Raw genomic sequence first — 20,044 nt, forward strand, 5'->3', positions numbered from 1 at the left:
CTGTCTAGAGAAAACTCGTTGTGACCTCCGGGTCCATCACATTTCAGGTCGCTACAACACCCTCCCCGAGAACCTTTCGCGGCGACCGGTCTTCTCTCTACCCAGCCGATCAGGTTGGCGGCCGGGAGGTAGGAGAAGAGGGAAGTCCCGTGCGCCTGGCGCAGGTACAAGATTGGTTGCCGCGAAAGGGTGTCGGCGAGGGTGTTGTAGTGACCTGAAATGTGGTGCACCCGGAGATCACAACGAGTTTTCTTCAGTAGGATAAAGAGGAAGACGAGATTGCGTAGGGGCGACGCATTCGCACTGCGCGCTTATCTAGGTAGCTGGCGATCGCAGAGCAGGGTCAAACGGGACGTTGCACATGGTTTGGACTCATTTACCGAAACGCTTTGCTCACACTGAGAAGATCCATGGTTGTACTGAAAGCATGATATACCAGAAACGAAGCAAGAGAGTAGACGCAGGACAAAACAGGGCCTAGCGCGCGCAGATAGGGATAGACAGAGAAAGTGTGACAGAGAGTTCACGGTCCGGAAAAAAACCTTTCAGCGACTCGATCCAGCTTCGACTCCTGCTCCTCCTCCTTCAACGGTCGCATCAAACAATTTCTCCCCTTCTCTACCTCCCGTACTGAGAGGTCTACCCGTCTTTGGATCGAGTGGAGCGGTTCCCCCTACTTGACCTTCTGGAACCGTGTAGGCTGAATCGGGAAGTCCCGACTCGTCGATCGATTCGGCGTTCTCGATCGTCTCGTACAACGCAGAAGCCTGCATCGTCGAATCAGGGTCAGATGCAAGTTGGGAAATTCAGAGAGGGAGGATCTGCGTGCTCACGGCTTCGGGAGGAGGAACCCTTCCGCTAAAACACAAAAAGAGAGAGGGTCAGCTTGCTAACTCGACAATGCAGAAGCATGACCATTGAACAAGTGGAAGAAAAGCGGAAAGGAAGAGCGAGAGAGCGAAAGGGCTTACGAGAGGAGATCGACCGCCGGAATCGGCTGTCGGGACGTACAACACTCTGTCAGTCAAACAGCTTCTTGAACCGTCAGAGCGAAGAAAAAGAGGTGCTCACCTGACCGTAGAAGGCTTCGTTCGCATCCTTCTGCTCATCCCGAAAAAGCGCGGCGTCAGTCATGCGATGTACCGTCGTCAAAACGGAGAGGAAGTAGCTAGCGAACCCTCTCGATGAGTACGGTACCTTCCAAGCTGACGCCAGCAAACAAACCTCGAGATTTCGAGTAGGTGAACACGGGGGCCGGGTTCATGATGGCCGTGTTGACCGCTCCTCCGACCCCGATCGGTCCTGCAGCAGCACCGAGTTGTCCTCCGATCGTGACGTTGCCACCTTTGGAGAACGCGGTCACGGCTTCTTGCGAGTTGAGCACGACGACAAACTGAGCTCGGAAAAGTTTCAAACGAGTCAGGCCATCGCTTTGAGGGTTTCGCAATTCGCGTCAGAGGGCATTCAAGCGACCTGAGACTGACCTCTGAAATGTCGGCACCGACTTGGAAGCCAAATCCGACGCCTCCGGTCGCGATGCAAGACGGAGCAGACCAAGTACCATCAGGCAGACGTGCGATGACAACGCCAGAACCTGCCTTGCCCGACCATACGAATCCTGCCTTGAGCACGGTGAAGATGGCAAACCTGATCCCGGCGAACATCAGCACGAATGCATGGATAAGCTGCGACATTCAGAACTGACCCTTTCGCCTTGTTTAGAACTGCTTTTGGGATCGCGTTGAGCGCCGACTCGGGGTGGTTCGGGTCTGCGAGGAAGGACTGCAGAGTCTTGGCCGCTTTCGTGCACTGTCGAGCCCAGAGCGTCAAAGGGGTGGGGGCCACGAGATGGGATGACGACGGGTTAACAGGGCGCACCTCGTTCTCCAGTTTGAAGCTGACGAGAGCCTTCTGACTGCCAGTTTGGACTTCGTTGCCGACCTGCTTGGCAAATGCAGTCGCCTGAATGCCGACCTGCTTCGAGGTGGCCTTGAACTTGTCGAGGAACGACATGATCGACGTCGACGAGAATGCGGTGCACCTCGAGAACCGGAATACGCGAGCGAGTTGGGTGGGCTTGAACCTCTCGACAAGAATATACTGGGCAGGAATTGACTGCCTCGAGGTGTGCGATGCTTGTCCGAGTGTGGTGTAGAGACTGAACGAAAGCAAACGACGACGACGATCCTGAATCCGCAGCGGGACTCACATCTCCGCTCTTTCGTCTCGTCTCTCGAGCGAGATGCGCTTCCGGGCCGAGATCGCCAACACTGCTCAGCTGACCCGGCTGATCACGTCGCTTGCGCCGCTGGCCAAAGTCGCGACGCTGAAACTGAAAGCTGATGTCGTCCACCTCATCTGCCAGGGCGAACGAGGAGGCGTGCAGGTGTGGAGGTGAGCCTCCTCTCTAGCTCGATGCGTGATCCCTCGAGCTGATTCAGCATGAGCCGCGCTTGCAGTCAGATTGCAGTCGTGAGCCTCGACTCGTCTTTGTCGTCTCTTCTCCACGACACCTGGGCTCTCTTTTCTGATCAGACTCGCCCGTCGATCGACGCAGAGCTCCATCTTCAAGCTCGAAGGGTTCCGCCTCGAATCGAACAACAACAACGAGATCTACCTCGAGGTAACGACCGACGCACTCGCTCGTGCGCTCAGATCCGCTGCTGTGCGCGTCTCTCCCATCCCTCCTGCCGGACCTCGTATCTGACCCTGCTTCAAGTCTCCAGGGATCGACAAAGGCGTTGATCAAGCTCTCGAAGAAAGGAGGGCACGGGCCCGGAGGAACGGGACCCGGCGCTCACCCCGTCCTCTCGATCGACATCGAGAGCGCCGTAAGTGCATATGCTCGTCCTCGTGGTCCCTTTCGTTGCCTGACTGGTTTCGCGTCCCTCTCCGAGTCAAGAGTCGTATGGGGAAACGACTCACCATCACGCAGGACGTGTACGTCAAGGTCAAAAAGATGCAGGACGTCCAACAGTTGAAAGAACCTCTTTGCCCTGTTCCTGACGTGTGTCGCCTCGAGATCAATGTCTGACTCTCCATGCCGACCGTCTTGCTGACCCAGTACTCTATAATAATTACAGGCAGCACTGTTGCTTCCGCCACTGCAGCTGTTACGGACCGTTGCCGAACGGATGAAATCCGTCTCCTCGGTCATCACACTCTCTGCAAACAACGCTGGAACCTTCCGGTCCGTTTGTTGTCCCGAAACCGCTTGAACCTGGTTCAGAATCATCCCGCGTTGAGAACTGACTATCATGCGACGGTTCAAAGCATGAGGGTCGAGGCAGACGAAGCCAAAGTCGAAACGGAATGGCCAAACTTGAAACGACCAAATTTGGGCGACGCAGGCGGTCAGTCTCGTTGCCGCCTTCTGTTGTCTCTCGCGCGAAAACCTCGCTCATCCTTGCATCCAAAAAACAGACGAGATGACAAACCCAGTCGAGGATCCAAACGAATTCTTCTCGGTGACGGTCGAGACGAAAAACTTGCTCAAGTTCCTCGCCTCATACAGTATCGCTCAAACTACCATCTTCTGTGAGGTTCGATTCCATCTCGGAGACCAGATAGCCAATCCTCGCCCAGAGACGCCCATGATACTGACATTGATCACCATCGCGCTGTTACGAACCCACAATGGTTCTCAAACAGGTCTGTGTCCGAATCACTGTGCCATCTTTTACGTCTACGTTGGAAACTCGAAAGACAACCTGCAGGGTGGGGTCTTGACGTTCTTTGTGCCCGCATTCAACGTGGATGGAGACCCTTGACGATTCCAACACACCTTGAGCACTGACCGGGATGGCGTAGCAGTAGAGATCCGTGAGTTCTAGTTGAATTAGTTAAAAATGTTGTTGTAGCTGCTTTCATCCCATTGTTCTTGACCCTTGTCGTTGCTCCACTGGCTCTCGGACCGAAGAAGCCTCGAGCGGATGCAATCGGTACTTTTCTCCATGGGCATGAGTCGCGATCCGGTCAGACGCGTCGCTGCGCGCTCCCAACAGACCTCTTGATCTCTTGTCAAGGTCAAAGACATGCCGGAACATCGATTGCTACGCTTCTCGGATACTCCAGGATCATCAAGACCCTCCGGAACCGCGACCTACCAACTCCTCGCGTTGCCTCCGACACTTTTGAACTCGTTGACCTCTTCGAATCCGACCCCGTTCGAGATCCGAGGAGACTCGACCGATTCGGCAGCACTCGTGACGGCTACCCAGACTTTCGCCTTGCGAGGCGTCCAGAACAGCAATTCGCTCTGTATCTGCTCGAGTGGACACGACGGGTGGAGTCTGGGGAAATGGTTTCATCCATCTGGAGAAACCGTTCAGCAAGATCAGGACGACGTCAGTGATGATGATGACCAGGACAACGAGAGACCGAGGAAACGGGTCAAGGAGGACATCGAGATTGAAGCCGTCTTACACGAGACGCTCGAAGCCGTCGTTGGAGTGCCGCGCACGGACAAGCTCGCCCAGCTGCTGAACGGGTGCGAGTATCGAGGCGAAACAAACGAGACTGATCGTCCCGTAAGTCATCACTTGTGACCCAGGGTCCATAGAGAACCGATCTCACGTCTCCTTTTTTCGTTTCCTCTCAGCCTGTCAAACGGACTTCGTTCGACGACTTGCGATCTCGATTGCCCGCGTCAGATGAAGAGATCCGAATCGCGTTGACGAAACATCGGGTCGTCGATCTCGATGATGCGCTTCGACCGCTTCCGCCGTCGTTCCTGCTCGAAATCCTGCCGTCTCTCCTCGCGACACTGCCTCTGCCCGCCATTCTCGCACACCCCGTACCCGCCGCTGCCAAGTCCAAAAAGTCAAAAGTTGCTCCCGCCACCGCAAAGGGCAAGGACAAGCTCGAGAGCGAGACGGAAGAACAGGACTTGGTCGATGCGCTCGATTCGGTCGATTGCGGGCGGTTGGTTGCTCTCGCCGTTGTCGGATGGTTCGCATGCCAAGTCGAAGGACGGCCAGGACGGTGGAAGTTTGACGTCGAAAGATTGATTCGAGAAGTGGGCATCGTACTGCTTGCAGACGGTGGAGTCAGTCCTCTATCCTTGCGGTTTCCAGAGCTTGGTTCACACAGGTACTGAGCCTTCGCTGTTTGATTCACAGTATGGACAACAACCGCTCGAAGCGTTCGTGACCAAGTGGAGAACGCTGTGTGGCGGGTTCTCATCGGTTTGCGACGTCGCGCTCCTCTCGGTTAGTAGCCCCTTCTCTCCACCTCTGACCGCATTCTTCGGAAGGTCACGCACGCCTATCGAACAGGGAATACACATTCTGAGACCTCCGCCCCTCAACACGATCCAGTACTTGCCGACGTCGACGCTCTCGCCCGATCCGGCGACCCGGTTCTCGGAATTGTTCTCGCTCAAACCGCGGTGGCCCGAAGCAGAGTTCGGATTGTTCATTGATGACCTGACGGCCGGAGACAAGAAGAAGCGGGATGCGCTCGTGCTCAAATTTGTGCGCAAAGTGAAAGACAAGGACCAGACGTGGTGGACACCTCGGAATTTGTGGTCGTAAATGCTTACGTACATGTGCAGCTCACTCTCGTGTTGATGTAATAACTCAATACCGAGCTGTGCTTTCCTAGCATCCAAGGCTTTCTGCCCTACCGTATCATCCTCGGCCTTATGATTGCTCTAATTTAGAGCGGATTTGACAAGATCACACAAGAGGGCGGCAGAAAAAGTCCCTCGGGCTTTCGCCAAAATGAACCTAAAGAGCTTAAGGGTATGCGGAAGCGTGAGAACCGGTCGGCTCCACGCTCACTCGTGTTCGATGCGTATCCGATTTGGGCCCCGCAGGCAGGAAATGCGATGCGAGTAGAGAGCAACTGCAATGGTGACTTATGGCAAACCTTGCATTACAGTATGTAGAGCATTGTTCTTTGCCAAAGCCGTGATCGAGCGTAGCGGGAATTCCCCTTTCAAGCTTACCCCGATATTTTGCGGAGCCGCGGAGTACCCGATGTCCGAGTCCTGAATTTTTTAGCTTCGTTCGTTCTACTGCACCAAACCTTCTTTCGAGACGAGGCAACCATGCTAGTACTGCATACGAGGAACTGCTCTCCCTCTTCTGCTTCAGACCTTGAACTGTGGCTGAGCGATGGCAGCCTCGATCGACTCGACGACTTCGCATGAGCAGTTTCGCTCAGCTGCGTCCTCACCTGTCGATGGCGCGAAGGACACTATCAGCGATTCGCCTTCCTCGGCAGCGACCATTGTCGATGTCGCGATCGACTACAAGCATTCGACTTCGGCAGACCAGGACAATGAGAAGGGCGATATCTCGCCGACCTCATCACGTCCCGATCCAACGACGCCTGCTGTTTCCGACCCCGCACCTCGGCAGAAGAAGGACTTGAGGTTCTACCTCGTCTTCCTGTCCATCTGTTGCAGTATCTTCTTGTCGGCGCTCGACCTGACTTCGGTCTCGACCGCGCTTCCCTCAAGTCAGTCTCTTCTCGCTCGCTAAAATTGCGACCTGTACTCGGCGGCGATCAGGACTGATTCTCTTGCATCCTCCAGTTGCGGCCGATTTCCAAAGTCCCGAATACTCATGGATTGCGTCGAGTTACACGCTCGCTTCGACTGCCCTGATTCCCTGGAGTATGTTCTCGCTCTCGAATTTCGTCAAGCCTTGTAACCCGAGCTGAGACTGATTCCCGATTGCAATCGCAGTGGGAGGATTCGCATTCATCTTTGGCCGCAGACCAGTCATGGTCGTTTCGATCCTCGTATTTGCGCTCGGGAGCGCTTTGACCGGTGCTGCGCAGAACATGGCCATGTGTATCGCGGGTCGAACCGTTCAGGGTGCGGGAGGTGGAGGCATCCAGACATTGTGTGCGATCCTCGTTGTTGATCTCGTCCCAATCGCTGAGCGAGGTCCGTACTTCGGACTCATGGCCGCGATTTGGGCGATGGCGTCTGCGATCGGACCTTCTGTCGGAGGTGCGCTCGCCTCGGCCGGCGCCTGGCGTTGGCTCTTCTACTGCAAGTCTCACTCCATCTACTTCCCTCCTGCGTGGTTCCTTGATCGCTTATGCTCTATGCGTCGTCGTCGTTCTTGCCGTCTCGTAGTGAACTTGCCAATCTGCGCGATCGCGTTGGTTCTCGTCATCCTGTTCCTCAACGTCAAGACGCCCAAGACAACTTGGCGGGAGAAGGCCAAGATGATGGACTGGTTCAACTTGCTGTTCGTCGCGTCCGCCACATCCGCGATTCTCGGTTTGACGTGGGGAGGAGTCACGTACTCGTGGGCGAGTTATCAAGTGCTCGTACCTCTGATCCTCGGTCTCGCCGGCGTTGTCACATTCGTGTACCTGGAACGATTCGCGAAACATCCGACCGTACCGTTCAAGATTTTGACGCATTACACGAGTGTCGCGGGTTACATCATCTGCTTCCTACACAGTCTCTTTGTGCTTTCTCTCCGTGAGTGACCAGATTCTGACTCCGTCCAGCCATGTTCATCTGCTGATTTTCAGTTTGTGCGCGATTCTCCAGTTTACTTCTTCCCGGTCTACCTGCAATCGGTCGTCGGCGATAGCGCTGTCCAGTCTGGTGTACACTCGTTCACCCTCAGTTTCACAATCGCCCCGATGGCGATTGTCGTTGGTGCTTCGATCGCCAAGACGGGTCACTACAAGTACCAAACTGTCGGGGGTCTCGCACTTATGATGATCGGCATGGGCTTGATGACCCTCCTGACGGGACACTCTCGCAAAGCTGAATGGATCGGATAGTACGTCATCGCGCTTTATTCTTCCTTCCGACTTGTATCGGACCAAAAGCTTTTAGCTGACTCGACCCGGGCCTTTGAATTATCCAGTCCTATCTTGGTCGGTATTGGTGCCGGCGCTCTGTACAGTTCGACCAATTTTGCCGTGCTAGCGCCCCTCAAACCTAGCGAGCAACCTTATGCGGTTTGTCCCTTCTTTACTCACAAGATTCCGAGCTCAAGGGAACTATACGATTCTGACTACACTCGTTCTTTATTTGACTCTACAGAGCGCGTTCTACGGTTTCATTCGTGCCGCTGGTCAAGTGTTTGGTATCTCGATTGGTTCGACGATCCTTCAGAATCGACTCAACAAGACTTTGCCCCCTGCACTACTCACGAAGCTTGGGGGTAGTGGCGATATCGCATTCTCGGCAATCCCCATCATCGGTACTTTGTGAGTTTTCAAGCAGCCCCATCAAACACTGCTTTTTCTCGCCGGGGAAACCCCAACGAAACCCCCCGAAAACGAAGTTCTCTCATGCTGACGCTAAGGAAACGAAATCCGACAGACCCGAACCTCTGCGTTCCGAAGTGCGGGAAGCATTCGCAGCATCGACCAAAACGATTTGGCAAGTCATGATTGGAGTCGCCGGAGTCGCCTTCGTGTTCAGTCTCACGCTCAAGAGTATCCCGTTGTCGAAAGAGAAAGACGCGGCATGGGGACTCGAGGAGAAAACGGCAGACGAGACCAAAGTTTGACGAACCGCCCATTCTCCCGAAAAATGGAACCATCATCAAGAGTCAGTCGAACCTCGAGGAAAGAATCAAGGGGAAGGCAACCCCGAGCTTTTATTCTCTGTCGGGGTTCTCTCAAAGTCGCCTGCCTGTAATGTTTGGGAAAATCGGTACCCAAAATTGTACAAAGATAAGAGAAGGAACATTGGAAAAGCAAGGATCTCTCTTTCTCTCTACTTTCCTTCACGAGCTATGGTTCAAGGTGTCACATTATAGATTACTACATTTTGTACCATAGATCGCAAAAGATACGTCGAGTCACGTTTGATCACGCATGAACAGAGCGTGAGAGAGCACGCACACCTCGCCAAAGTGAAACTAGAATGGAGTAAAGAATCATTTTCCAACGGCGTGTTTCTTTCTTCTCAATCCGACAGGTAGACAGGTGTGGAGTTCGGACAACGCAAGTAGCGGAACAGAGGCGGGAGATGTACAGGCAAGGAGAAAAACCTAGTGTTTGACAATGGGATATCCCGACCGAACAAAACAAGGGACTTAGCCCGAAAGAGGAGCGGGAGGCAAATCTCAAAGGTTTTGAGGAAGACCAGGGTAGTACCAGGTGGTCAAACTGGGGTCGTTCAACAAGATATCGGTGAGCGATTGTGAACTCAAGTAGAGGTTTAGAAGGAAGATAGGCGCACGCAATGATCAGGTAGACTACCATGAGGGTTAGACCCTCGAGCCAGTTTGTACGTCCGTCGGCGATGGCTACGATGCTCGAAAACTGTTGAGCATGACTGCCAGGAAAGTAATGGGAAAGGAAGATTCCCAAGCTTACCCCAATTTACGCCACAGACGCACAAGAAGAGCAAAAGGACCTCGAAAGGGTCAAAGAACTGTTTTCGGGTGGCGTGAAAAAGTTGGTCAGCTACCATCGAGGGGCGACAATGCTCGAGAGACTCACGAGATCGAGGGGTTGACCGATACACCAAGCGATGAGAACCAGTACAGGCACAACGAACAAAGCAATTTGGATGGAACTGATTGCGAGAATAGGCGCAACGAACGGGTCAATCTCGAGAGTTCGCATGGGTACCTGGATTCAGAGAAGAAGAGATGGTCGCACCTTCCTACGGCTACCGCGAGCGAGAGATCGAGTTTGTTCTTCGTTGCAACCGTGATCGCGCTACGCAAGTTGCCGCACACCGAGTGAGTCGGAGCTGATCGATTGACAAGAAATGCTGGCGGGAAAACTCACGTTACGTGCTCGGCAGCGTTTGCAACCACCGGCAACAAGATCAACGCGACAAATTCGGTCGAGATGTTGCCCGTACTCGTGAGACCGTCGATCGATCCGACTAGGAACTCCGCCGTGACACCCTGGTAGCGCAAGCTCGGTCCGGATCAGTACCTCAGCAAAGCTAGCGAGAGAGGCGTCACCCGGAAGAGGAAACGTACCGTGAGAATCGTCACGAGCACGAGAAGGCCGAGCGCAAAGTAGGGGCTCAGTTTGGGGATCTCGACCGGACGGGGAGGGAGTCCTCCAACATGAACGGGAGCTCCCTTCTCGGGATCTCCGCGCGCCATTTCAACTTCAGCCTCCTGATTGTTGACGACGAGCTCAGCCGTCGACGGATGCGTCGCTCCAGCTTCGAGATCCTCGGTCTGATGGATCGAGGAGGCCCGACTGCGCACGCTACGGGTCGCCGTCGAAGAGTTTGTCGAAGTTCCCCACGAGGGAATGCGGAAGACTCGTCCAGTGGTGGGAGGTTGAGGTCCTTCGTACTGAAGAAGCATTGCGGCCGTGGGCGAGAGAGGTTCGCCTGTTCCCGCAGCGACGGCGGGAGCGTACAGATACGAGTGAGTCCAGAGTTGGAACACAAGGTACGACGCTGCAAACAAGCACTCTGATCAACGCTTGAACCTGGATTTCGAGTGCGCGAAAAGGGCTGTACCATAGACGAAGAGAAGGATGAACGCGATACCTCGCGACAATTCGAGCACATCGTCATCCTGTGAGGGGAAAGACTCGATCAGGACGGCGAGCTGGATCCTGATGGCCGAGATGATTCACTCACGGTCTGGTCGACACTTTGCGTCCTGCCCCATTCGAGGAACGAATGGAACGCGGTGGGTACTACAATCGCAACGACACTGATACCAAGGAGGTTGATGTTGAGCTGAGCGGCTCGGATCGAGTAACCTTGCTCGTGGAAGCGGATTCCGCCTGCGAAAAACGAACCTCCTGCGACGAGCAACAGGTTCGACAGAAGGGATCCGAGCATTGAAGATCGCACGACGTGCAGCTGGCCCTTGATCAAGGCAAGGATCGCGATGATGAGCTCGACAGCGTTGCCGAATGTCGCGTTGAGCAGACCTCCAAAAGCATCTCCGACGCGGAGTGCGAGTTCCTCGGTTGCGAACCCGAGGAGTGCGGCGAGCGGGACGATGGCGAAGAGGGAGCAGACAAACGTGACGGTCGCAGACTGATGCGAGAGGTCGATCGCCCACGAAACCTGGATGCATGCGAGAGGCGTCATCAGGATTCATTGATCTTACGAGGAGGCTCGAGCGGAAAGAAAAAGCGCACAGGCACCATGATCAGCAGGAGGTTGAGCCAGCTGTACTTGAGCGTGTTCTTGAAGCACTCTTTGACAGTCGGATTCTTGCCGACTGCAACTTTGGGTTCGAGGAGCTTTTTCGAGAGGAGTGGCGGACGCGGGGTCGATGCACCGCCTCCGGGTCCAACCGGCGACGGATGGGCACCATGGTCGCTGTGGAGTACAGCGATGGGCGCACTACGCAGGTGCGACTTGGTGGCGCCATCGGCACCGAGATCGGATTGCGCATGCGAGTGCGACGAAGCGCCAAGGGAATCGGATCGCGTGAGGTCAGGCGCTGACGACGTTGCGCGCAGGGTACCGCCAGTCGCGGCAGTCGAGGGCGAGATGACTTGGAGGAGGCGTTTATGCAGGGCTGCAGGGTTCAACTCGGTGCGAGGCGTTTGAGAGTCATGGTGGTGGGGTTGAGCATGTGAAGACGAGGGGGAGTAACCTCTTATACCGGGTTCGGCAGGCGCGGGAGAGTCGTCGGATTGTGCGATTGGGGCAGTAGCGTTGACCATGCGTTGGTGGATCAGGACAAACGGATCGTCGAGAAGTAGCAAAGAGGAAGAGAGAGAAAGAGCGCGAGGTCCTCGTGCGCGCCGAGCGATGCCAAGCAATTTTTTTATCGCGCGGTATCGTCTTGACCCCGGATTTGTGGAGAATCGCAGCTTGTCGCATACAATCACATGATGACCTACGGTATTGGGCGCTGGAAGCTGAAGGAGTTCGTAGAGCAGTACAAGCTAAGGCTCTCCTGGATTTGACCAAATGAAAGAGAAAAAGTAAGAATCTCTAACACGCGGCGAGCATCATTTCACGTGCTGCATGCGCGACACCGCGCCCGCTTCTACTCGCACGTACGACCACCAGAACCCTCGTTCGAGATAAATCGACAGTACACACACCTTGGGGAAAGATCATCGCCTCGATTCGATTTTGGTCTGATCCACTCTCGAAGCGACCGGGAATTTGAACGTCGCCGCACGCACGCAGCAACACTTGCACCTCCTCTCGAGCCTCCTCTCGCGCACGACCCTCGAGAATGGATTTCATCTGCCTCAGTTTCGGTTGCTCGAAGCAGTACTCGCAGGTGAGCCAGGCATCCCCTGCCTCAAAAGGCGCCTCTGACGTCGGTTTACTGATCTCGATTCCGTTCGAGCGATCTCGTAGGAAGACGGACAGGCTCACCTGTGCCCTCGATGCAACAATGGTCAAGTGTACGCGGTCAAAGGTACGTTCCCTTCGGTATCTCGGCTTCGAGCAGTCGCTCGAGCTCCTTTGATTCACGCGCCGTGATATGGACCTCCACTTCGTTCTTCCCGTGCACAGAGCGCAACTGTCTGGAAATCTGCTGTATCCCTCTTGTGCCTCTCGGAAGTTCTCACATTTGGATGTGCTCGATCTGTCGTTAAGCTTCTTCTTCCTTTCCCCACTCCTCCTGTCGGAAGTCCAGCATTTCGACAGTTTCTCACATGTTCTTCCAAACTCGACGACAACGTCAACAGAATGGCAAGCAAGTCAGAAAGGTCCTGCACCTCCAATTGCGCAACAAGGTGGTTACTACCCACCTCAACAGCAACAACAACAACCTTATGGTGCGAAAGCGCCTATGGGCTATCGTAAGTCAACAGCCGCACTCTCTCAGACTTGTCGAGCTCGCTCACGAACACGTACTCATGGTTTCGACCCGCTTAGCACAACAACCCATGCAGCCTCAGTGAGCCTCTACTGAGCGCTAACGCTACTTCTCGTATGTCTATCGAGCTGGAACCTAATTCTCTGTCAAGTTTTCAAGGGGTCATACCTGCCCACAACGCGGAGAGCAAGCGTGAGAGATCTCGGAGAGAGAGAGAGAGAGGTTTCGATGCTATTGCAAACGATCATGATCCAAACAAATACAACAGAGCAGATCGCAGAAACGTGCGATGAATGAAGTAATGCAATGACGTGGAGGGCTGTTTATTGACTCGCGACACCTTGAACTCGCCATTTGTGACCTCCCGAGGTAGACTTGTTTGATACTTCGCACGCGAGAATGCTGTTCAGACCAGACGAGGGTTTTCATGGGTCAGTATCGCCTCCAGACCAGCAAGGAAAAAGATATTGGGACTGACTGTTCCCGAGGTTCGAGCCCTTCTGTCAATTCGATAAACCTGGAGAAGTGAAAGCAAGGATCCGTCCTTCAGTCAACTTTTTGTTTTTTTTCGTTCCGAGAGAGATCGAAAACTCACTCTGCACCAGCAGGTCCCCTCTCGGGCCAGTGCGTATTGACTTCCCACGCATCACCGACGACTTGAGTTCCATGTTTGATTTCTTTGCCTCCAACCGCTTCGATCCAACAGATCGCCATTCCAGGCCCTTCCTCTTTACGTTTCTTGTCTCCTGCTTCAGTTCCTTCCGTGCCCGGATCGGCGAGTTCGTACGCGGCGTTGCCGTTCGTCGTATAGACAAAGATCCCAACTTTGGTTCCACGGAAGTTGAACCGGATCTGACTGCCGGGAGTGGCAGACGACCATGCATGTTTGCCGTTCCATTCGATCAGGCGGAACTCGGGCGAGTTCGAGACTGGAGTCAGGTACGACAGGGGCGTGTTGACGGTCCGACACAAGGGAGTGATGGGTTTCAACGGAACCGGATTCGTCCACTGAGGTGAACAAGTCAAGAACAGGTGATCAGAGGATTTAAACTCAATTTCCCCCCTCGAGACGAAAAAGGGCTGCCAAAAGGTCAAAAAAAAAAGAAAACTCACTTGACTCCACAACGCTAGATCTGGTACTTGACCTAGATCTTCATCCAGAGGCCAGAGCGAAAGACTCGTGTTTGACCGTTGAGGAGGCGGTACGAGTTGCGCTCGTTGCGTCTCACAGACCTCCTTGCGCAGGTACAGGGAGAGCATGTCAGCCAACGCGGCGTGACCTACCACCGACATGTGCCGCTAGACATGGGTCGCAATATGAGTCAGCTATGCGATTCCATTCCAGGGAATTCGCGGAGGAATAGGGAAAGTTTCTTTGACAACTCACATAATCTCGGTTGCCCCACGCATCAAGACCAAAGATAATCTCGGCCGGTTCACGATGTTTGATCAAATGAGGAATCAAGTAGCGAACCCTACAGCCAGTTCGCGGGGGGGAAAGGGTCAGCAATGCTCGAATCGAAAACACTCCTTGTGCGTTTGATCTACGTACCCGATTGAAGGAACATCGAAGAAAGTGCTTGTGATGAGGGTACTGATCGATCCTCTTGCGAGTTCAGGGAACAAGATTGCGATGGCGCTGACTCGTATCACTGCTGGCTCCTGAGGCAATTGGAGTAGACCGCGCATGAGCGCATCGTCGTCTCGCAGAGTTTCCAAATGCCTGTTTTTTTCTTCACTAGATCAGCCCCGAAAGCCTCTTTCTTCCCGTTTGCAAGAAGAAGACGACTTACGGCTCGTTGTTGATGTCGAGTTCGACAATGTAAAGGTCGAGATCACGGGGGACGACTGCTTCGTAGCAGTACGAAAAGAAGCGACTGTCGGTGGCCGACACGGCACCGACATGCATCTTTGTTTTCGGGAACAAGGTCAGGAAGTCTGCGTAGAACTTTTCCTGCCATTTCTGTTCACCGGGCAAGACGGAATGACCTGAATTTCGATTTCACAACCCCGAGGTCAGCTTCGTGGTTCTCTCTCTCGCTCAAAAGTTTGAAAGCAAGGTCTCATACCTGCAGTGACTGAGGCTCCAAGGATCCCAATCGAGAGTTCTTCCCCTCGAAGTGCCTTCGCCAAGGCCTTTCTGACTCTGGCCCCACTCCCTTCGTACTGCCTCGACATGCGGACACTGTTGATTCCGTACTCGCACAACTCGTGTCCCGGGTCGAGAACACACACTTCACACGATCCAGTCGCAGTCACCGATCCCGTTCCACCACCGTTGACGACCGACAAGCTCGCGGGCGAGGTTGAACTCGAATTGATAATCTTGTGCGCTCGATCGAGAGTTGGTCGAGCGGCATGAGTCCACCACAGGAAGATGGACAAGTGTACGAACGCGAGCGAGAGCGTCGTCAGTGAAGGTCGGATTCGACTCGTGCGACGTAACGGCAAACTCGAAGACGATGTTCCGGAACCGAGAGACTGGGTCGGAGTCGAGATGGGCGTGATCGGTAACGAAACCGAAGCATCGTATGGGCGCATCACCTCGAGCTACTCGCCTATGAAGCGATCTTCGCTGCGAGGGAGCGAAAGAGAGAGAATGCGAGAGAGAGAGAGGAAGTGGTAAATTTAAGGTTCTGGATTGGAGCGCCGAGACATCGGGCCCACAAGGATGGAGGTAAGACACCGGCGGGATGGGAGAGAGACACTTTCACATGCCGCCGATCGCCGCCGACTCTTTCCTGCTCGCAGGAAAATCCTGTTCGCATGTGCGTTCCCAGCTCGTCGCTCATGGAACTCCCTGCAACCTCTCGAACCGCTCCCGACGCCGCGACCGGGTGATTACTCCGCGCAAAAAAAAGGGAGAAAGAAGTCATTTCTAAAGACACAAATAAAGAGTATACATGGTTGCAGAGTTCCCGAGTCAAGACAACAGCTGTGTTGATAAACTGTCAGCACATGTTCTAGCTCAGGAGCTTAAAAGGTTCAAAGGAGAGTCTCACTTCAGTAAAGCTATGAAAGTGCAACTGAATCAGTTTCTGTTCCGTACGCGGGGTAAAGGGAAGGATCAAAGTCCAGTTACTCACTTGGAAGGGAACAGTTTCGAAGGTCCGTTGTCCCCAACTCTTTGTCCTTGCCACCACCCATCGGGCTGTCAACATCCAAGTCGATTGTCAATCACCTTTTGTTCTCCGAAAAGGAAGAAAGAAAGAAAAAGGGGAATTCCTGACATCAGTGGCAGTCACCGCAATCACGTCTCCGGCTGAGAACGAAAACTCTTCGTTCGAAGCGGCTCGGTAATCAAACAGCGCATTGACCTGGTTGGTAAATCGGCAAGGAAATCAGGGATCTCGCTTTTCCTCCACCAAGTGTTCGAAGAACAAAAGGCTCACGTAAAAGATGATGGGTTGTCCTTGATCCGTGTACTGACCCGTGGGAGGGGGTGGAGGAACCGAACCCGCTCGAACCGAAGCGACCGAAGCTGCTCTCACCGGTTGTTGCTGCTGTTGTTGCCGAGGGATCGGCTGCGTAGTGACGGGACTCGGATGTTGTTGATGATGATAAGGAGCAGCTTGCGAGACTCCGGAGTGCATCGAAGGCGTTCTCTGCACGGGCACGTTCGAACCGCTGTTGACCGAAGCGACTGAACCTGTCGAGGGTTGGTACGGTTGAGCAGGAGGGGCCGAGTATGGGACATGGTGGGAATGCGAAGGTGATTGTGCAGGGTAAGGATAGGTCGAGGTCGCAGTGAGTGCAGCTGGCGGCGCTTGCTGTTGTTGCTGTTGATGGAGTGTATGAGGAGCAGGTGCAGGAGGTGCATGTTGAGCGTACGGCGGATGAGCGGTTTGAGGGCTCGCGAAATGTTGCGAAGTGACCGGAGGCGGTGCAGAATATCCGTGATGCTGCTGCTGCTGAGCAGGATATCCTGGAGAGGGTGGAGCGCCTCCAACGATTGAAGCTGGACGGATCGACCCGGGTGCAGGAGAAGCGGTTTGGGCATAAGGCGAAACGGGTGCGGGAGCAGGAGACCTTCCACCGTAAGGATGAGGCTGCGAGTACGGTTGGGCCGGAGAAGTGTAGCTCCCGACAGCAGACGGCGATCTGTTGGGGTAAGCCTGCTGTTGTGGTGGTTGAGCTCCATACGTGCTCGTTGGTCTCGCCTGGGCTGTCTGGTTTTGACTCTGCATCTGCATGTGAATCTGGTGGGCAACGGCAGGACTTCGAGGTCTCAAGGATTCGGGAATGTAAGGCTGAGGACTCGGGCTCCTTCCTCTTGCGCCAACTCCGGCGAATCCTCCTCCTGGCGATGTAGGTCGTTGCGTCTGCGGAAAGTTGGGAACAGATGCTGGGGATGCGAGCGAGTTTCGATTCGGCTGTTGACCGTTCGGCGCCGGTCCCCGCGAAGCAGGTCTAGCGTTCGAATTTTGCGATCCAGGGAAAGGTTGGCCGTACGGCACAGACATGGAGTGCTGCTGTGTCTGACTCGACGACGACGGCGGTTCAGATAGGGTCGCAGGAGGTTGCATCATAGCGGCGACAGGAGCTGGAGAGGTAGGTCTCGACCGACTCTGTGCAGGCGCCGAGATGTTTTGACCGAGCGAAGATTGCGGTCGGTGCCCTGTCGTTGTACCCGGCCTCGAAGGTGGATTCCCGTACGACGAGACTGGACGAGAGCTCGAGATGGGGTTCCCATTGCCGTTCGTGACCGAGGCGGACGATGCTGGGTGGGGCGACATGCGTGAAGATCGAGGCGACGCAACCGGAGCTGGGGTAGACTGCAACACTTTTAACGCTTGCAGCAGTGGATCATCATTGTCGTCCTCGACCAGTGGCGGGGCCGAAGCTTGTACCGCTTTGCGCGGACTCGTCGAGGGGGAGGGTTGGTACTGTGCTGGGCTTGCCTGAGCAGGCGCGACGATTGAAGCTGGACGATTCTGGAAAGCAGACGCGTTGATGTGCCCAGGTCGACCCGAACCTGGAGCTGGCGATACTGCTCGATACTGCGATTGCTCTCCTGGTGGCGACAACGGGGTCTGACGCAAGGCAGCATTCGGCGAGACGGCAAACCGCGATGCAGTTTCGGCTGGGGGAGGTACAACGGCTCGAGCCGGCGTAGCTGCCTGAGCAGCGGGAGGAACGAACGAGGTCGAGTTTGACGTCTCGATCGGAGGGTTTCCTGATCTTGAAGCAGGCCTCGAGATGCCTCCTCCAGCAGAACTGGCTCGAGCGGGTTGTTGCGCAGGTTGACCAGAATTCGATCGCGTAGGTTGCGTCTGTACCGGTTGTTGCTGCTGGTGTAGTGCCCTAGCAATGTCGTTGACGGCACTGGGAGAATGTTTGACCCCGGGTATCCTCGTCGAACTCCTTGCGAATTTGGCAGTCTTGTAGCCTTGTTTCGGTTGCGAGACACTCTTCGAGGCGTCGACGAATGGCAGAGGGTCTGTAGAGCAGCGACTCACATCATCAGAAAAACGATTTCTGTGAACCACCTCAGCAGGGGCGCAACCTCACCTGGAATGCAGTTGCCGGTTGCGTATCGCTGCACAAAGATTCGGATGTCCAGTTTCGGCTCGCATTGTTCGAGAGCTGTACGTGTCCGCTCGGCAGACTGCACGGTTCAAGCTCGATCAGTCTAGATACTGAAGAAATCGAAACTTTTGTGGGACGCAGTACCTACCTCGTCTTCAGCCATGGCAATGGTTGATTGAGCATTGGCCCAGTCCCACATCCTGCCCTTGATGAATTCGAGTCTTTCTTCTTCTTGATCCTGCACGAGCTGGATAAAAGGGAAAAAGACAAAACAGTTCTTCAGCGGGGCTTCGAGCCGGGACAAAGGTCCGGAAGGACTCACATCGCAGAACGTTTTCCACGCCATGTTCCAGTTCCTATACAACGCTGCCATCAACTTCGATTCCCGAAGAACACATACGACAGTTCCGGGAATTGCTCACATGGTGGTTTCCTTGAGGACCGCGACAAAGTTTCGATAATCCCTCTCGTTGACGACTACGGTTTGTTGCACCTTGTCCATCTTGAGTGTAGCCTGTAGATGCATCAAATTCGTTAGTACCTTTGGACTGAGAAGGACGTCACGAAGGAGGGAACTGACTTTGTCGAGCTCGCGCCCTTGCAACAGGGAAGCTTGGGCATGCAGCGAATTGATCTGGATCGCATCCGTCTCGTACTTGGATTTCGCTTTGACGACATGTTCTCGCTGGTTGTTCATGTTTTTCCAGGTCTTTTCAATCGCGCCTTGTTGCTGGACAAGTTCGAAAAAGTAAAAAAGGTGCGAGCAGGAGCGTATGAGCTCATATCTCTCGGAGGACAAGACTATTCGTCAATCGAATTGAAGTACTTACAGTTTTGCGAGCTCCGTCTCGTTTCGCCATAAAGTCGTTGACCATGTTTTCCTGCTGTTTGAGCAAACTCGCGAGATCGTGATGAGATTTGGCAGTCGTATCAAGTTCCTGTTTGAGGGTAATGATTGCTCGCTCCATGTGACTGTTTGCGCCAGGGAAATGGGTTAAAGACCGTCGCGTTTCCCCAACGATGCAAAATTCTTTGTGAAAATAGGAGTGCGACTGACCCAGTTTCGCCCGTACCGAAAGAAGATTTCGACAGTTTGGTCAACCGTTTCGAGTAGTCTTCCTCAATCGAAGCCCTGGTAGAGAAGTATGTCAATCCGAATGTTTCGGAAATGAAGAGAGAGCGAGAGAGAGTATATGAGCACACCTCTCTTTGAAGATGGATCGGAGTTCGTCTAGGACTTTGGTCCCACTCTTGACTCTTGCGAGAACGGTGTCGTAACCCTCTTTGCCCCAGTCGCGTTCCTCCGAGTCCTGGTCGCGCGCGTCTCTGCGACTGCGCTGCGGGGTGACCCAGAACGAGTTGCAGAAATCGTAGTCGGAATCGGTTGGAGCTTGCCCCGTCGGAGGCAGGTACGGACCTTCGCCACCGCCTGCTGCTTGGTGCGAGAGCGAATGAGTTGAATGAGGACGCGAGGAAGTGGTCGAAGTCGCTCCACGCGACTGCGAACGCGGTTGCGCCATCCTGACGTCGCAGAGTTCAAAGGGCGATTGGATTGATCGAGTAAGCCGTTCAGCGAGAGGAGCAGGGTGAGGGTGTCGTCGAAGGAGGTGCGTGCCACAAACAATGCAACCTTGACCGCAGCGAGCCAATCTGCACCTGTTCGCTCGACTGGAAATGTAGAGTAGGACGCTGAGGTCCAGAAGCGAGCTTGAATGGACGCAATGAGAGTGATGCCACCGTGATCGCAGGCGGTCATCATCGCCTCGTTCGTCCGTCTCCTCTCTCTCCACTCTCATCCGCTC

At 54.4% G+C, this 20,044-nt stretch overlaps 8 protein-coding genes across 8 annotated transcripts; 4 read left to right on the forward strand and 4 right to left on the reverse strand.

The window, feature by feature from the left end:
* Positions 1-545: 545 nt before the first annotated feature.
* Positions 546-2,013, reverse strand: JCM15063_001394 (uncharacterized protein; the record flags this gene model as incomplete). The annotated part of the gene is made up of 8 exons (XM_076678363.1): positions 546-767; positions 834-858; positions 972-997; positions 1,072-1,101; positions 1,178-1,393; positions 1,485-1,647; positions 1,706-1,809; positions 1,879-2,013. The coding sequence occupies 8 exons, from the start codon at positions 2,011-2,013 to the stop codon at positions 546-548; spliced, it is 921 nt and encodes a 306-aa protein (XP_076534623.1).
* Positions 2,014-2,242: 229 nt separating this feature from the next.
* JCM15063_001395 (uncharacterized protein) lies at positions 2,243-3,770 on the forward strand (the record flags this gene model as incomplete). The annotated part of the gene is made up of 9 exons (XM_076678364.1): positions 2,243-2,394; positions 2,460-2,472; positions 2,558-2,665; positions 2,727-2,831; positions 2,903-3,007; positions 3,084-3,190; positions 3,274-3,353; positions 3,424-3,537; positions 3,652-3,770. The coding sequence occupies 9 exons, from the start codon at positions 2,243-2,245 to the stop codon at positions 3,768-3,770; spliced, it is 903 nt and encodes a 300-aa protein (XP_076534624.1).
* Positions 3,771-4,034: 264 nt separating this feature from the next.
* Positions 4,035-5,534, forward strand: DCC1 (Dcc1p; the record flags this gene model as incomplete). The annotated part of the gene is made up of 4 exons (XM_076678365.1): positions 4,035-4,529; positions 4,601-5,047; positions 5,121-5,210; positions 5,277-5,534. 4 exons carry the CDS (start codon positions 4,035-4,037, stop codon positions 5,532-5,534), a joined length of 1,290 nt encoding a protein of 429 aa, XP_076534625.1.
* A 585-nt stretch (positions 5,535-6,119) lies between these two features.
* On the forward strand, positions 6,120-8,495 carry JCM15063_001397 (MDR family MFS transporter; the record flags this gene model as incomplete). The annotated part of the gene is made up of 8 exons (XM_076678366.1): positions 6,120-6,465; positions 6,542-6,622; positions 6,695-7,006; positions 7,094-7,447; positions 7,520-7,757; positions 7,845-7,938; positions 8,024-8,190; positions 8,306-8,495. The coding sequence occupies 8 exons, from the start codon at positions 6,120-6,122 to the stop codon at positions 8,493-8,495; spliced, it is 1,782 nt and encodes a 593-aa protein (XP_076534626.1).
* Positions 8,496-9,056: 561 nt separating this feature from the next.
* On the reverse strand, positions 9,057-11,595 carry JCM15063_001398 (uncharacterized protein; the record flags this gene model as incomplete). The annotated part of the gene is made up of 10 exons (XM_076678367.1): positions 9,057-9,099; positions 9,173-9,239; positions 9,310-9,367; positions 9,436-9,511; positions 9,598-9,657; positions 9,730-9,851; positions 9,930-10,363; positions 10,427-10,484; positions 10,550-10,987; positions 11,062-11,595. The coding sequence occupies 10 exons, from the start codon at positions 11,593-11,595 to the stop codon at positions 9,057-9,059; spliced, it is 1,890 nt and encodes a 629-aa protein (XP_076534627.1).
* A 524-nt stretch (positions 11,596-12,119) lies between these two features.
* On the forward strand, positions 12,120-12,798 carry JCM15063_001399 (uncharacterized protein; the record flags this gene model as incomplete). The annotated part of the gene is made up of 4 exons (XM_076678368.1): positions 12,120-12,167; positions 12,248-12,308; positions 12,583-12,696; positions 12,773-12,798. The coding sequence occupies 4 exons, from the start codon at positions 12,120-12,122 to the stop codon at positions 12,796-12,798; spliced, it is 249 nt and encodes an 82-aa protein (XP_076534628.1).
* A 238-nt stretch (positions 12,799-13,036) lies between these two features.
* Positions 13,037-15,254, reverse strand: JCM15063_001400 (SGNH/GDSL hydrolase family protein; the record flags this gene model as incomplete). Its single annotated transcript, XM_076678369.1, has 8 exons — positions 13,037-13,115; positions 13,192-13,230; positions 13,309-13,721; positions 13,827-14,012; positions 14,101-14,188; positions 14,266-14,436; positions 14,507-14,702; positions 14,783-15,254. The coding sequence occupies 8 exons, from the start codon at positions 15,252-15,254 to the stop codon at positions 13,037-13,039; spliced, it is 1,644 nt and encodes a 547-aa protein (XP_076534629.1).
* Positions 15,255-15,636: 382 nt separating this feature from the next.
* Positions 15,637-19,762, reverse strand: JCM15063_001401 (uncharacterized protein; the record flags this gene model as incomplete). Its single annotated transcript, XM_076678370.1, has 13 exons — positions 15,637-15,648; positions 15,716-15,725; positions 15,800-15,864; positions 15,944-16,030; positions 16,106-18,153; positions 18,225-18,321; positions 18,391-18,489; positions 18,565-18,598; positions 18,665-18,756; positions 18,823-18,972; positions 19,073-19,214; positions 19,300-19,374; positions 19,446-19,762. 13 exons carry the CDS (start codon positions 19,760-19,762, stop codon positions 15,637-15,639), a joined length of 3,228 nt encoding a protein of 1,075 aa, XP_076534630.1.
* Between the last annotated feature and the right edge of the window lie 282 nt (positions 19,763-20,044).

Source organism: Sporobolomyces koalae, assembly GCF_050403365.1.
Source record: "Sporobolomyces koalae JCM15063 DNA, S_koalae_JCM15063T_v1_ctg13, whole genome shotgun sequence".
NCBI lineage: Eukaryota > Fungi > Basidiomycota > Microbotryomycetes > Sporidiobolales > Sporidiobolaceae > Sporobolomyces > Sporobolomyces koalae.